Source organism: Canis lupus, chromosome 21, assembly GCF_003254725.2.
Source record: "Canis lupus dingo isolate Sandy chromosome 21, ASM325472v2, whole genome shotgun sequence".
In the NCBI taxonomy this organism is placed as follows: Eukaryota; Metazoa; Chordata; class Mammalia; order Carnivora; family Canidae; genus Canis; species Canis lupus.
This window is the reverse complement of record NC_064263.1, coordinates 41,617,510-41,633,830: the sequence shown is the minus strand read 5'-3', so window position 1 is coordinate 41,633,830 and position 16,321 is coordinate 41,617,510. Positions and strand designations below refer to the sequence as shown.

The window sequence follows — 16,321 nt, the reverse complement described above, 5'->3', positions numbered from 1 at the left end:
GACCTCCAGCATCTGGGCTCTGGTGGGGTCCTCCAGCTTCTGGGCCTCATCAAAGTGGATGCTGATAGAGTCGCTAAGGCCAGGGCCCCAGATCTAAGCCAGTGGTGTTCACACAGTTTTCATAGTGGAACCCCGTGTTGGAATCATCTCAGAGGGAACCCAGGGCATGGAATGGGGACAAGCAGAGCTTCCACACCGAGGTCCCTGAGCGCTTGGCAACACCTGAGGGTGCACCTGAGAAACAGCAGGGCTCTGTAGAATAGTAAGGAAACCAAGGGTTGAGCTGAACCTCTATTTCCCGGGTATGAAAACGGAAGCCCAGAGAGGGGGTGACTCTCCCAGGGTCCCACCACTAGGGACACACCCAGAACTAGACCTGAGACCTCCGATACCAATTCTGCTACACCAGGGTTTTCGTCCACGCCGCCCTGCCCGCCCCACGGCGTGGGGGCCTTGACGGGGCGAAGGGGCGCGCGGCCGGGATGTTGTCCGGGGTCCGGCCTCCGGCCCCAGTCAGGGTACAGACCCCACGAGACCAAAATCTGGAAGGCAGGCGTGGGAGGGCTGTTCGGGGTCACGGCCTGGTTACGCCGTGCCTTTCTTTTCCTCTCTCTCTCTTTTAATCGAGTTTGAGGTGGTTGTTTTTTGTTTCCTTAAGAAATGGAAAAGAATGAAACTGCGTAAACACAGCGATGTTAACTCCCTGAAAAGCCTCCTGCCATTTTAACTCTGTTACTGGAGAAATAAAAGAGAAATAATTTGTCCACCCACACTCAGCTCTTTCTGACGAAGGTAGGTGAACGTTGCTTTGCTAATCGAGGGTGACGGCTGGAAGTGGAGCCTCGCTGACTGATCCCAGATCCCGAGGAAGCCACGGCAGCCCCAGGAGGAGCGGCCGCCGCGGGCCGCGGGGCCCCGGTCACCAGGCGCCTGTCCGCCCCCCGCAGGTCTGCCCCAGCCGGTAGTGATGGACACGCTGGACCAGGCCGAAGGGCTCGCGGGCCCGCAGCGAGAGATGCCGCCGCCCCCGCCGCCCCCGCCGCCACCCCGAGGCGCCGGCAGCCACTCCCTCGGCGGCAGGAGCGGCCTGTGCCTGTTGGCTGCCTCTCAGCTCCTGGTAAGGCGAGCGCAGGCCCCACGAGGCCCGGAGCGAGGGCAGGCGCGGGGACGGCCCTTCCCGTCGCCCCCACGATGGCCACCTGGGGACGGCGGGGGGAGGGGCCCTCCGGTGTCCCTCCGTGACTCGAGGCCCTCGGGCCGGTGTGCGGAGGAGGCCACGGCCTCCGAGACCCTCAGGCCGCCTGCCCTAGCCCAAGACGCGGGGCCCTACACCTCCCGAGCGGCCGGCCTGCGGGGGTCTCGGGGAGGACTTCCCGTCTAGGGAGAGGTCTCTGGGAAGCTTGGCCTTTTATGTCGTGCCTGGTGGACTGGGGGGTCCCCTCTGGGAAGGGCTTTATCTTGGCTCCCTCGGGTCAGCTCCTCTCCAGGGAGAGTCCCGAGGCCTTCTCTGCACCCAGAGTCCCCCGGGCTCTTCCCTCAGCTGTGCAGTCTGGACCTTGGGGGGGTTGGGGGCAAGTTGAGGCTGCAGGGGGAAGATGGGGGCAAGGAGCCCAAGCTCCAGACTCAGTCCGTCATCCCCACCCCGGCTGCCCCAGCTTGCCTGCGGGGTCCTCTGGCTCAGCGGCTACGGCCCCATCTGGTCACAGAATGCCACAGACCTCCTGTCCTCCTCGCTCACACTCCTGGAACAGCTGGGACCCACGGTGAGTAAGCTCCAGGGAGCGCCAAGGTAGGAGGGAACGACGGGACCCCTCCAGGCCCACCAGCCCCTGGATGGGGCTCGTCTGAGTTCAGAAGATACATCCACGCCCCTGAAACCCCTCACCCTGCTCCCCACGCACACCTGGTTGGCAGCTTTCAGAAACTCGGTTTGTCACCGTAGGAATGGATGAGAACTATGTCCCCACCACCACCCTGACCTGTTTGTCTCATGTTCTCCAGGCCCGGCTGGGCGTTGGGACCTTGGAGGTCCCCAATCTGCTGCTGGTTACTCTGTCTGTGATCCTCATTACCACCCTGGTAAGGTGCCCCCTGACCTGACCTCAGCGCTCCCCTCCTCTGGGAGGGGAGTCCCGGTGCCCACCAGCTCCCATTTGATACCCCGACTAGATGTTTCAGGTCGGGGCAGGGACAGGCTGTCTGTCTCCTTCCACCAGTGTGCTCACAGCCTGGGATGAGGGGCACCTTCTTCTTGAAAATGAGTTTGTGGTGTCCTAGGCTGTTGAAGACTCCCGTAGCAGCCCCACATCCCACCAAAAAGACCTCAATCAACACGAAACTGAGGGTTGGGAGGAGGGGGCAGGGGGGAAGGTAGAGGCTGGAACCTCCCACCTAGGTGAAGGGCAGTGGCATGCAGGCAGCTCCCAGGGGAGCTCTAGAGTGAGGGGGCTCAATGTCATGGACACCCCATCACCTGGGGACCAGCCAGCAGATGGCAGGTCCATGATACTATATCTCCCCAACTAGGTGTGGCACCTCCTGAGGGCTCCCCCAGAGCCATCCACCCCACTGCCCCCTGAGGATAGGCGCCAGTCAGTGAGCCGTCAACCCTCCTTCACCTACTCAGAGTGGATGGAAGAGAAGGTCGAGGATGACTTCCTGGACCTGGACCCTGTCCCTGAGACTCCTGTGTTTGACTGCGTGATGGACATCAAGCCTGAGGCTGACCCTGCCTCACTGACCGTCAAGTCCATGGGTCTACAGGAAAGGTGAGAGGGTGGAGGAGGGGTGGGCTCTGTGGGCTCCTGAGCTTTCAGCTCCCCAGCAGAAGGGCAGGTGCCTGACTCTGACTCCCAGTGGCCAGGACAGAGCTGGCCTCATGGTTTAGCCAGTGTAGACAGACACATGCTCCTCAGGTCGGATTCACATAGATCAGAATGCCCCAGGGAGGGTAAATGCTGTTACTGCACGCGCGCCCACAGGCATGCACATGCGTACGTACTCACACGTTAACTCCTATACCCAAGTAAGTTTGGGTAGGTTCCTGTATTACAGGACTTGTCAGGGCCTTTAACGTACTTGTGTTCATCGTAAATCAGCAAGGGGGTAGCATGTGGCATTCCTCAAAGTGTTGACACAGACCCTTACTTTTAGAAAGTGTCCCATAGCGTTCCCTAGAGCGTACATTGGGAGGCGTCAGCACCTTCTCCTCGGAGCCTCGCTGGGTAAACCAGATGCACCAGGTTTGCGTTATTCCCACGATGTCGTGGAAGAAACACTGGATGAGGAGTCAGAAAACCTAGCTTTTTGTTTCAGGTCTCCCATCCCCTTACTGTGTGAGCTTGGGCAATTCTTGTCCTCTGTCTGGGACTCAGTTTCCCTTTCTATACAGTGAGGGGCTTTTCAGCTGTTCTGTGTCTTTAGTCACTGGACATGGTGGAGCTTGTCTTGCGCAGACACCCGCCACCGCTGTGCTGCCCCAGGACTCCCCCAGGACCTCCCCTTCCCCTGGCAGCTGAGAGGCCTGGCCTCTCCCGGGTGAGATGGCCGGGACTCGTGGGAAGCCCCATCCAGGACCGGTGGGTGGGACCGAGGCTGGGTGCAGAGGGTAGAGCCCTGCTTCTCTGCTCTGCGTAGGTGCCCTCTCCCCCCGCCCTCCGGCTCCTGACGTCCTGGGGCCCCGGGGCTGGGAAGTGCCTCCAGCGGTGACAGAGGACAGGCCAGGGAGGACTGTGTTGCGATTGCCTTGGATGGAACCGCTGGAACTGGGGCCCCAGGCCCCCCTCAGTTAGTGACTCCACTGCAGGGGCCAGGAATCGGGGAGTCAGTCAGGCCTACATCTCGGAGCTGAGACCCGCGTTCCCCAACCAGTGGGACTGTCACGCTCCCACTGCTCTCTGGGTGCCACCCTGCTCCCACCCTTGACCCCTCCCTCCTCACGCCCCCACCTCTGAGACTCGCTCCCCTCTCCCGGTCCTTCCAGGAGGGGCTCCAACGTCTCCCTGACCCTGGACATGTGCACGCCAGGCTGCGGTGAGGAGGGCTTTGGCTACCTCATGTCCCCGCGTGAGGAGTCGGCCCGCGAGTACCTGCTCAGCGCCTCCCGGGTCCTGCAGGCCGAGGAGCTTCACGAGAAGGCCCTGGACCCCTTCCTGCTGCAGGCAGAGTTCTTTGTGAGTCCCCCCGGGGCCAGCCCCCCACAGTGGGCGGACCTTGCTGCTCACTTCGATGGTGCACTAGCCGGGCAGCGGTGCGGGGTGCCCAGCACCCAGCACCCGAGTGACTGACGTTGCTTCCTTACCAGCTCTCCCACCATCTTGGGCAAGCTGCTTCCCCCCTGAGCCTCAGAGGGGCTCTTTCCAGGTTCCTCATATGGAAAATGGGGATAAAAATCATTGGAATGTTGCAAGGATTAAAGATACGGCTGAGGTGTGCAGGGGACGCAGCCAGGTGATAGGAATCTGGTGGCCTCCCCGCGTCCTTACTGCCCAGCACTGGGCTTTGGGAGTGGTAGAAAGCCTTCCTCCGACTCTCCTCTTTTCCCTCCCTCCCTCCTACCCACTATCTCCGAACGTTGCTCCTCCTCTGACATCTCTCCAGTCACCTCCCCCCCAGACCTCCGAGAGAGCCTCCAGCTGCCTCCTGTTGGACTTTGAGGGGCCCCGTAAATGACCTGCCTGCTTTACCTGACTGAGCACCCAACCAGTGATTAGCTAGGATGCTAGGATGTAGGAGATGACAGTGTCACCTTTATTTTTGTTGGTAAAGGCTAATTTTGAAGTGAGGCCCAGGTGCGTAGCAATAGTGAGCTTCCTAATACTGACCCCAAGAATCCACAAGTTTTCTGCCCACCTCAGGGGATGCACCACTTGCCCCCTGAGGGCATCCCTGTATTTCTTTCTCTGCAGGAGGGTCCCCAAAGGAGGAGGGAGGAAGGAAGGGGTTTGGGCCCAAGAGTGTGCTCCTCACTCGATCTCACCATCTGCCACCAGTCTGGGTGGGAGAGGGCAAGAGGCCATGAGTATTTGGGGACCGTCCCTCCTGGGAGAAGCCAGGGGGATGGGGAAGCCATGTGCCTTCCTCGGCTTCCCTTACCCAGGCCACCTGGCCTCCTACCTGGCCCGGATGGCTGTTTCCTCTGAGAAAACCTCTGCTGCCCTCCGACCCACCGCTCCACATTCTCAGGGCTGGGCATGGTCTGTCTCGCCCGAGCTGGGCTAGCCGAGCCTCCTTTTTCAGCCCTGTGCCCCCTCCCCTACAGGGACTGTCCACTTCAAACTGGACTACCACCCCCCTCCACCCCCAGGCCTTTCTCTTCCCCACCTCTACTCACATCCCCCCACCCCCACCCCACTGGATGCTTCCAGAAAGCCTTTCTCAACCACCCCAGCCTCAGCTTCGCTGCGTGTTCCCACCACCCTCACCTCCCTGGTGTTTCCTGTTCAATAGCTGATTGTTGATTTTGCCCAGAGACCAAGGAACACAGCCTGCGCCCTCACTCCATGGGCACTTTTGTACACATTGCCTTTTGGGGAATGGGAGGGTTAGGGTTTTTTTTTGTGGGGTTTTTTTGGATTCTCATAATAACCCTAGAAAATTAAGTGTAGTGATCCTTAACGCCCATACTTAAATATGTCCAAAAACTGTGGACATTGTGAAACTGGAGTCAGGTGCTGAGCGATGGGGACAGGTGGAAGGGGGGGTGAAGAAGCCAGAGGCACTGGGGAGTCACCCCCATGAGCAGTAGGGAGGGGGCAAGAGGTGAACTTAAAAGCTGGGAACTGTTTGGACAGATGGAGAAGGGTGGGACCAGCGCTCCCGACCAGCAGAGGGTCGGAAGGAGTGCCGGGAGCTCAGACCAGGAGGCAGGGTAGCCGGGGAAGAGACTGGCCTGTAACCAGAGAGCAGCCCACAGTGAACAAAGACCAGATCCAAGGCGACATCACGTGGCCAGGCAGAGAGGATTGGATTTGGGGTTTTTGACACAGTTGTGATTGGAAGGCACAAGCACATCCTTGAGGAGCTCAGAAGGAGGCTCCTTTCCTGCTGGAGAACGAGGGAGGGCTTCTTGGAGGAGAGGGCGCTTAAGGTGGACAGGACAGAGGAAGCGGAGGATGGGGTGGATGTTTCCACAAAGGGAGCAGCACAGCCCGAGCCCCCGAGGCCGGAACCCAGGTCAGCCTCGAGGGGAGGGGGATGGAAGGCAGTGATTGGCCAGGTCACTTTTTCTCTTGTTCCCTGTTCATCAGCCGTTTATGGAGCATCTACGAGGTGCCAGGCTGGCCCCGGGGCAACAGTCGTAATAACAGCATTTATTATGCACTCACTAGTGCCAGGCACTATTCTTAATGCTTTTCCTGTGCACTGACTGGTTTCATAGTACACGTTCACTGAGTGAGTGCGTGCACTCAAGCACACGCCTGGACTAGAGGTTAGAGGCACACCAGTGCCTGGATCCCGACGCCTGTGAGAGCCGGCCCACTGCGGCTAACGCCCCCATGTCCTCCTCTGGCAGGAAATCCCCATGAACTTTGTGGATCCGAAGGAGTATGACATCCCCGGGCTGGTGCGCAAGAACCGGTACAAAACCATCCTGCCCAGTGAGTACTCACGGCCCCCGGGGCGTGGGGTGCACCTCCCCTGGGAGCCCCTCGCCCTGAGGAAGACCTCAACCCCGGAGCTAGGCCTCGAGGTCACGAGGAGAAGGGAAGGAGGGCTGGGGGCACCCGGGGAAGGGGAAAGGCCCCCGTGGTGAGGGCAGAGCTGAGCTCACAGCTTCACCCTTGCCCTCCCTGGCTGTGCTTGGCTCTGGAAACCCGGAGAGAGAGAATGACGACAGTAGCAGCTCCCAGACAGTGCCCCGTGACCCCAGAGTGTTTTCACGCTCTTTCTCCCTGCAGAGTGGGCAGGCGGCTAAGAGGGGGAAATGAGGCTCAGAGAGGTAGAGTCACACGGCTAGGAAGGACAGAGCTGAGTCTCACCCTGGGCCTCTTTGACCCCGGAATCGGGCTCTTCTGTGTACCTTGCGTGGAGTTTGCTCAGACTGGGAGTCCTCTGACAGGAAGAGCCACCCCACAAGGGCATGAGGTGCCGATCAGCTAGTGAGCTCCCCGTCACTCAAGGTGTTCAAGTGAAGCTGCGTGATCGATCCCCTGGCAGATCTGAGAGGGATTTTTTTCCCCCTTTGAGGGCAGTCAGACCAGGTGACCTAACGTTCCTCTTTCAGCCCTGGGGTGTCATTTTCAGCTAACTTTCATCAGGCCCCTGTCTGCCTGTCACCCCTGCCAAGTTCTGGCCCCAGGCCCCCCCGGGCTAGCTTAGGGGGTGACTTGTTGAAAGCGAATCCCCACCAACCTACTCCACTCAGTTTGTGGAGTAACGAGGCTTTAAAAAAGCAGTTTTGCCATCAGCATCTCCAACAACATGTAAGATGTCATGACTTATTTTTAACTTTTAAAATATCGACTTGTGGTTGCCATGGTTACACAGTCTCTAGGTAGTTCCGGTTAAACAAAGCACCATTTAAGGCCAGGATGCGTTCTTCAGGGCTGCTCACCTCCTTCCTCATCTTGTCACCCGCAAACCACCCAGCCCCACCTGGAGGGGCTCAGGCACCCTGGAACCTAGGGCTTGGCTGGTCACTCGGAATGGTGGGGGGGAGAGGGGGAGCCAGACCACCCCTCCGCCTGGCTCCCCCTGGACGGCTGAGAGGTCCTGAGCCGCTTCAACGATGCGCTGAGCCCGCGAGGGCCTGGAGCTCAAGCGAGCATCCTCTGTGGCCAGCGAGAATTGTCCCTGTGCCTCAGAGACTGGGACCGGCCGGGGGTTGTGTGTATGACAAGGAGGACGTGTCAGGCTTGGCACAGGCCTGCTGGATCCAGGACACCCCGAGGCTTGGTCTCTTGTTCATTTGGCACCAGTTTCCTGAACTCTGCCCCAGGGGCTGAGACTTCAGGCATGAATGAGCCATGGGGACTTCATGGTCTCGTGGGGGAACAGACCCATGGACGGTGAGTAGGACAGAGTGACCAGTGACCCAGCTGGCAGCACTGAAGGCAAAATAACAGGGGAGCGATTTCTGTCCTTTTTGTCACCACGTCCCAAGTGCCAAAATAGTGCCTGGCACCTCGTAGACAGTCTGCTCCTATTTGAGTGAGGGAGGGAAGGAGGGAATGAATGAATGAACGTCTCTCAGGTCAGCTCAGCCTCTCCATCCTCACTGCCGGATGACTTTTCGGGGGCCAGGGCTTGTCTGTTGCCCAGTCCCATACCACCCCTGGAGTTGTGCCAGGCAGTCGTCTCCTGACTGCCCTGCTGAAGCCCACACTCTTCCCTCCTGTTCTTCGGCTACCGTTAGCACAGAAATGGTAGAAAGCAGAAATCCAATCGTGTCATCCTCTTCCTTAAACATTGTCACCATCCCCCTTGTAATCCTCGGGTTTTGGCCCAGCCTTGATTTATAAGACCCTCTGTCGGTCCCTCTCCAGGCCATGTCTCTGCCCCCCCCCCACCCCCCTGCCCTGTGCCCTGTGCCCTGGACTCAATCACACAGGGTGCTGCTGTTCCTTACTCCTCTCCTGCTGTCAGACCCCATGCAGCCTACCTGCCTGCCCACCTGCCCCATACTCGGGGGCAAGGACGTGTCTCGTTCACTGAGGAGTCCCTACCCTCGAGCCCTGCACCAGGCACAGAGACCGCGCCCAGTGGGGTCATCATTCCCACAGTGGTTCTTTAGTGCCACAGGCCCTCCTGGTGTCTGGTCCGAGGGTGCTGTGCCTACTTCTGACACCTAATCTGGGCAGGCACCGCCAAGAAGGGAGATGGCCCCTCAGCACGCCCTGCTCCTTCCTTCCACTGACCACGCAGCATCCCCTCCACTCACCCCCTCCCTCTGCCCTCCTAACACCCCTCTGTGCCCCCATCCACAGGGGCAGCCCCACCATGGGGCTGGGCATAAAAGGGCCAGAGGGCAGAGGCCTGTGAGTGTCACCTGTTTGTCCTACCCGGTTTGGGATCCTCTCTACCTGTTAACTTCTAGGGAAGCTCTGTGCCATATGGTGTGTGCCGGGCTAAGTTACTGGTTTAAGGCCAAGCTACCATTCCCTCCTTTCATCCTTACAAGACGAGTGGGGCTGTGATGGAAGGGATGTCTCCAGTTCACAGACCCACACAGGGAAATTAAGTCAATGGTGCACACTGCTAGCAAGCCACAGCATCAGGACTCGAACCCAGCCCTCTGGCTCCCTGTACTGTCTCGGAGAGCCCCCGGCAGTGTGCCGGAAGCTCCTTCAGTTCAGCTGTCCCTATTTAGGAAAGAAAGGGAAACCCAGAGAAGGGATAAGACTGTGAGCTGGTGACAGAGCCAGGGCAGAAGCCAGGGCCCCGTTCCCCCCACCCCACGACGTCCCTGCCCACCCCACGCACCCTCCCATCTCTAGGCCCAGCCTCTGCGGCCTGACCAAAGAGGCAGTTCAGGGAGGCTCTCGCTGGCACAAAATGGATTCCGTTCCAGGAAGAGGAGCAGGAGGTTGTGAGAATCTATAACTGTGGGATTGGACATGTCAGTCGATGGAGAAAAAAGAAAACAAAAAACAAAAACCCTTCGTGCACGTGTGTGCATCTGCTGCGGAGACCCTGCCATTGCGTTGCAGGCGCGGGAGGCTCGGCGCTCTCCATCCCTCGGCTCTCCCTCAGCTTTCTACCCCCAAATCTCAACAGCCCTATATATTTGTAAAGCACTTGACGGTTTACATCGCACCTTCCCAGCTGTTTTCTCATTTGTCTTCCCAACAACCCTAGGAAGTAGGCAGCTTTACCCCTGTATTTCAGACGGGACAGTTGAGGCTTAGGAAGGCCGTGTGCCGTTCAGGTGGACCCAGCTCGTCAGTGACCGTGTGCACCCAAACCCTCGCTGCCCCCGCTGACCGGGATGTGTCCCCTGGGTCATCCTTTTCTTGACTTAGCTCTGCCCTCTCCAGAACATGAGGCCCAGGGAGCCCAGGGCAGCTTGAGGGACCCGGGCAAGGGGCCGGCACTCCTGCTGTGCAGGTAGACACCCAGGGCCATGGAGATGGGCCAGGGTTTTGCTAGCAGGCAGGGGAAGGAGGAATTTCAGGAGCCCTGGGAGAGATGTGGGTGCCCTGCAGTGAGCCAGATGGGATGGGCCCCGCGCTAGAGGGGTTGTTGCACCTGTCACATGCCAGCCTCACCCACCTCCCCCCACCCCAGACCCCCACAGCAGAGTGTGTCTGACCTCACCAGACCCTGATGACCCTCTGAGTTCCTACATCAACGCCAACTACATCCGGGTACGTAGCCCTATCCCAGTGACCCACCCCCCACCCCCCGAAAGGGAGGCCCAAGCCAACAGGATCTGTCCTCCAGGCTTGTCCCTAAGCCAGCGGGGGCTCCTGCCACCCTGCGCTCCCCGGGGGGAGGGCCTGAGGGTGGGGACTGGGCCCAAGGAGCACCGCATCGGACCCTGACGGCCTGAACTTGACTGGCCGCAGGGCTACGGCGGGGAGGAGAAGGTGTACATCGCCACTCAGGGACCCATCGTCAGCACAGTCGGTGACTTCTGGCGCATGGTGTGGCAGGAGCACACGCCCATCATCGTCATGATCACCAACATCGAGGAGATGAACGAGGTAGGCACCCCTGCGCTGTTAGCAGGGGTCTGTCCTTTCCATATTAATCTCTAGAACAATGCTGAGGTTGGTAGCCTGCTGCCAAGGTGAGGGAATGGGGAGGCCGGGCAAGGTTAGGCCATTTGCTCAGGGCCACGTAGGTGGGCAGAGCCTGGAGCCGGCCTCTCCACCCCGGCTGTCTGTGACCTGAAACAGGCTGCTCTGCACCCCCCCCCCCTCCAGCCAGGGCTCACCTGCCTGCGTCTGTACCCATACCAACCTGTTTCATTGAATCCCCAGAAGAGTCCTTCAAAGTAGGTATTCCAATTTCCGGATGAGGCAACTGATGCTCAAAAAAGAAAATTTACAGGTTAGGAAGCTGAGATTTGAACCCAGCGCTCTCTAACCGCAGACCTGTTGCCCTTTTATGTCTTTCCCTGCTGGTCCTGGAGAGGAGGGGCTGGCGGGTGGCGGCGGGGAGCAGGGTGGGGGCGCGGGGAGTGGTAGGACTGTGAGTGTATGAAGCCTGGTCTGGGCCCCCGCAGAAGTGCACTGAGTATTGGCCGGAGGAGCAGGTGGTGTACGACGGTGTGGAGATCATCGTGCAGAAGGTCATTCATACTGAGGATTACCGGCTGCGAGTCATCTCCCTCAGGGTGAGGCCAGGGGCCGGGCCAGGCGGATGGGGGGAAGGGCCCAGATAACAGGGTCCAGGAGTGCACTACGGCTGAAATCCAGGCCTGTGTCACTCTCAGGATGTAGCAGGGAGGAGGGAGGGGGGAGGAGGGGTGGATGACTTGGGGGCCAGAGGCAGGAGCAAACCTCAGTTGCATTTTACACTCTCGGAGTCTCCCTGTGTCTGCACTGTCCCTGTCAATGCCTTCCAAGTCTGCTCCAGATGCATTCACGTTGGGGACTGCCAGGGTAAGGGATCCCCAGCAGCCCCCGCCCCACCCCGTGCTGTCCTGATGACGGAAGGTCTGTTGTAACTTTGAGATCCTACAGGGTGCAGTGTGTCCACCAGAGGGCAGGCACTCCTCGCTGCATTTGGGTTTCACAGGGAAGCTCTGTAGTATATGAGCGATACAAAAAGAAAAAAGAGTGGGGGGAGGTATCCTCCCACCCTGAGGTCGTGCTTCTTCCAGGTTCAGCATAAGAGAGGAGATTGTTGCCTTGGAATCAGGACGATTCATGGGGTTCTGTTTTTGAGAAGGAAAACTCATATTTGGGGACGGTGGAGCCCAATGTAATAACCCCACAGGTTGGAAGAGGTGAGCCAAGCACCAGGAAGCTGAGGCTCTCTGTAGAAACCGAGGTCTACTGGCACTGGCAGCCACAGGGTCGGACCCGAGGCCTGAGACTTGTCCCTCTGAACTGCCGTCTCCCATCAGAGAAGGGAGAAGGTGGGGTGTCAGGGAGCACTCAGACCCCAAACAGCAGTGCCCACCTGAGCAGCTCCGAGATCTAGGCCTTACTGGAGGGCAGGAAAGGGCAGGAGGCATGGGCAGACGCTCTGGTAGCTGTCACACCAGATAAGCTGGGGGCCCAAGGAGCCAGCTTTCTGCTTCCTAGAAAGAGGCTGAAGCCAGGTGAGGGCTGCCTCACTGTCTCAGTGCCCTGGGACAGCTTGGGGGTATTTACTTTTGTCCGTGAGTCTTTACAAGCACCTGCCTTAAGCCTGGTTCTGGGTTGGGTATTGGGTTGGAACACAGAGCTGTCCAAAGCCTGGACTCCCCTAAAGGAGCACCCAGAGATGGTAAGTACCAAGCTAGAGATAGGCAAGAAAACAGAAGGAGGGCACTCTGTGAGCCAGGGTGCTCGGGGAGGGCCTCCTGGAAGTGGTGGTACTGAGTGGGGTTTTGCGGGATGAGTAGGAGTTGACTCGGGGGCAGAGGGGACAAACAAGCGGGATGACCATTCCAGGCAGAGAAAAAAACAAAAAAGAAAGGCATGGAAGATGGACTAGCTCTGTGTGTGTGTGTATGCGTGTGTGCGTGTGCGTCTGTGTGTGTGTGGAGCAGAGGATTTGTCTACAAAGCCTTTGGAATGCAGGAGCACTGAGAACGAGTAGACAGGGCCAGGAGAAGGGCCTGGAGCGCTGGACCCTGTACCTTGTCTTATTGGCCAGACTGAAGAGTAAGAAGAATGGGTTTTACTGGGAGCGAGCAGGAGCCGCGGGAGCGTTCTGAGCGGGGGAGCAGCGTGTCCAGATTGGCGCCGCGGACGGACGTGCTGGGCCGCTGTGCGGATGAGCAGTCAGGGAGGACTCAGGGAGCACTGCCACACTGGAGAGATGAGAAAGGCCCGAGTGGAGGCGGTGCTGGCGGGGAGGAGAGAGAACAGCCGAGACTGGGAGACTGGCCGGGGGAGGGCAGGCGGAGAAGAGGGGTGACTGACGGGGACCAGAGGCCGGACTCTGAGACCTGGGACTCCGGGGTGACTGGGCTGTGCCTTAGGATAAAGAACCAGAGGACGCGGGTTGGGAGAGGGACTCCGCCTCTCTCGGACGGGCCTGCAGCTGTGGGGGTAGAACCGATGGGGAGGACGAGGAGGACGAGGGCCAGCCCCTGTCCGGTGCCCCGTGCTGCAGGTGGCAGACACGGCAGGTCCCACTCCTTGGGCCCCCTCGCCACGCTCTTGCTGCCCCCACCCCATCCCGCCGGCTGGTGGGTGCTGCGAGTTCACGTGTATCTGGGGCGGGTCTCTGTCGCCCGGACAGAACGGGACCGAAGAGCGAGGCCTGAAGCATTACTGGTTCACGTCCTGGCCTGACCAGAAGACCCCAGACCGGGCTCCCCCACTCCTGCACCTGGTCCGGGAGGTGGAGGAGGCAGCCCAGCAGGAGGGGCCGCGCTGTGCCCCCATCATCGTCCACTGCAGGTGGGTCCTCCCCACCGGCCACCTGGGCAGGGCGGCCTCCCTACTCCCGACGCTGCCCCGTTGCTTACCCCCCGCACCCCCTGTGCCCTCAGTGCAGGGATTGGCAGGACAGGCTGCTTCATTGCCACCAGCATCTGCTGCCAGCAGCTGCGGCATGAGGGAGTGGTGGACATCCTTAAGACCACGTGCCAGCTCCGTCAGGACAGGTCAGCCGGTGTGCGGGGGTGGGGGCACAGCTTGAGTCCCAGGGGCAGCCGGGGGAGCCTGATGCACGCATGGGGCGAGGGGCCAGAGGACGTGCTGCCCGTGGACTGGCCGGAAGCAAGTAGAGAGGACGGATGGGTAGAGCGGGAGCTGGGTCCAGACAGCTGGGGGCTGGAGGAGGGGAAAGGGACAGCTGCTGAGCAGGACAGGGGCTAGGGGTGGAGGGGCATGTCCTCTCTGTCCCTGCTTTCAGGCCGAGCTGGGAGGGGCAGCAAGGGACAGAGGAGAGTAGCCGCCAAGGACTGGCCCCTCCACTCAACACAAAGACAAGGCCCCCCACAAATGCCTGGTGGTCATGGGCTTGGAGATCCCGCCCCCCCCCAGAGCCCGGTAACCCCGTCTGCACCGCGTGTCTCTACCCGCAGGGGCGGCATGATCCAGACGTGTGAGCAATACCAGTTTGTGCACCATGTCATGAGCCTCTACGAGAAGCAGCTGTCCCGCCCGTCCCCAGAGTGACTGCACTCCTGCCCTGAGGTCCTCTGGGTACCACCCAGCCTGAGTCGGGGCCCTCACCCTGGCCACAAGCAGAGCCCTGCCTCGGGTCCTGGCCTGCCCTGCTCCCTGACCCCCCTGCTTCCTCCTCTTCGGTCTGCACCCTCCCTCCTCCCTTCCCTCCTCTGTCAGCCTTGGCCTGGCCCCTGCTCCCCAACATAGCTCTTCCTACTGTACATACTGGGGAGTGGGGCGGGGTGGGGGAGGGACGTGCCAGGCCAGACCTGGGGCCCCAGGGCCTGACCCATGCCACGCAGACCTGGGGCCTCAGTTTTTAACGACGGTTCCATTGCTACTTGATCCAAAACGTTTCTGTGCCGCACTCCAAATGTCCTGCCGCAGCGTGTCTGTCCATCCATCCATCTCTGCTGTCTGTACCGGACACTGTGTCTCCTCGGCCCGGGGAAAGGGGTAATGAGCTCCAGCCCCAAAGCAGCCCGGCAGAGGTGCCTGCCTCGGGCCCCCACCCCCACGTCCCACCCGGCAGGTGGCATTTTGCCCGGGTTATTGGGACCAGGATGGGGTGCTCCTGAGGAGTTGGCAGAGAGATCTCAGCTAGGGGGAGAGGTCTCTGGGTTGGGAGGGAGGAGGAGTATTATCAGAGCAGGGGTGACCTCCTGGTGTCAGATGCCTTCAGGAGGCAGTGACCAGCCTGTGAGGCGCTGGGGAGGAAAGGGGAGAGAGGGGCTGTGAACCCAGAGGACCTGGGCCCTGGTGGGGGTGGGGAGAAGGGGGAGCTCTGGGGGGGGTGAGGTCTGGGCCCCAGATCTGTGTGAAACATTTTTCTGTGTCACTGTGGGAAAGCCTTCCCAGAAGTCTCGCTGCGTGTAGCTCTGCGTGTGTTCCTGTGTTAACGCGTGTGTTGAGAGCCCGGCAGCAGGGCATGCATGACTCTTGGCAACTTGTGTTACCTTGGAGCCACGTGTTTTTATTGCTGACTTTAAATATTTATTCCACGGCAGACAGAGACATTTGGTGTCTTTTTATAATTTGCTCGTGGTCATTGAATAGAGCAATAAACGGAGCATTTTGAGCAAAACTAGCCCCCCGGGTCTGTGTGATTGCCTCTCCCCTCGCTGCCTCCCTGTAAGCTGGTGTTTGTGTACACCCTCTACACACACACACACACACACACACACACCCTCCCTGGTGCCACCTGTGGAGATTGGAAGTGTGCACCAAACTGATTTGGGCAGGCTTCTCCTGCATCACCACCCCCAACCCATCCAGGAGCTCTGGACCAGGGGAGCCTCAAGGACAGGTGTAGGAGCCTTCCAGAGAAAACAAAGCATCTGGCCGGCCACCAGCTCTGACAGATGGGCCAGAGAGGCCAAAGCTAGGGTAGAGAGACATTTAGGTCACACCCAGGCCCCTCCCTGTTGGCCCACCCACTTATCCCATGAGCCTTACATGTCCCAACAGCAGCTGCAACCTGGAAATTTCCCTTGTAAGGCCTGGGCTGAGAGTGGCCTCTCCCAAGGGGCCCAGAGATTCTGGCCCACAGCTCAGAACCTGAGCCATCCCTGACACCCCTGCTCTATTCTTACCCCTGCCCTCAGGGATGCAGCAAAAGTAGCTGTGGTGATGCTGCTGCTGGCAGGTGGGGTCACTCCAGGGCAGGACTGCTGACCAACCAGTAGGTCCTTAAAAGGATATCAGAACTCCGTGTGGGTTGGTCAAGGGTATGTGGATATACTATAATGAGGAAACACCCGGGGGGGCGCTCAAAGAGCCGGGATGCAGGTCCCAGAGCAGGGGGACATGCTCTCCAGCCATCCTCCAGCAGGAAGCTGGGCCCTCCCACCCTCTACCCAGATGAGAAGGATAGAGCTGTAGGAGGGGGAAAGGGGAGGGGAGCTAAGATTTCTATCTCCTCCCCCAGGGTGGCCCTGGGAGGCCACTCAAGCTGTGCAGGCACCGCACATGGAGTACAACATGAATGGTGTCCCCTGGATTTCTGCAAAATGGCAGACTTCCTGGACCCCGGCCCCACTGGCCTGTGGGCCCATGTACGTATGCATGTGTATGTGCGTGCTAGCACACGTACACGCGCGCGC

General features: G+C 59.7%; 1 protein-coding gene across 9 annotated transcripts in view; it reads left to right on the top strand.

The window, feature by feature from the left end:
• The window catches only part of PTPN5 (protein tyrosine phosphatase non-receptor type 5), a 56,311-nt gene extending 41,005 nt beyond the window's left edge, over positions 1–15,306 (top strand). For 4 of the 9 annotated variants that reach the window (XM_035704026.2, XM_035704025.2, XM_035704024.2 and 1 more), the window contains 13 exons: positions 778–792; positions 948–1,117; positions 1,656–1,763; positions 2,002–2,079; positions 2,527–2,768; positions 3,983–4,172; positions 6,515–6,599; positions 10,228–10,307; positions 10,509–10,646; positions 11,171–11,281; positions 13,345–13,505; positions 13,598–13,711; positions 14,135–15,306. In XM_035704026.2, the coding sequence (XP_035559919.1) occupies positions 778–792; positions 948–1,117; positions 1,656–1,763; positions 2,002–2,079; positions 2,527–2,768; positions 3,983–4,172; positions 6,515–6,599; positions 10,228–10,307; positions 10,509–10,646; positions 11,171–11,281; positions 13,345–13,505; positions 13,598–13,711; positions 14,135–14,228 (1,586 nt within the window). In that variant the 3' untranslated portion in view covers positions 14,229–15,306. Of the gene's footprint in view, positions 1–284; positions 303–658; positions 793–947; positions 1,118–1,655; positions 1,764–2,001; positions 2,080–2,526; positions 2,769–3,982; positions 4,173–6,514; positions 6,600–10,227; positions 10,308–10,508; positions 10,647–11,170; positions 11,282–13,344; positions 13,506–13,597; positions 13,712–14,134 lie in introns of those variants that run through there. The other 5 variants (XM_049098842.1, XM_035704029.2, XM_049098839.1 and 2 more) reach the window with 3 other exon arrangements.
• Positions 15,307–16,321: the final 1,015 nt, after the last annotated feature.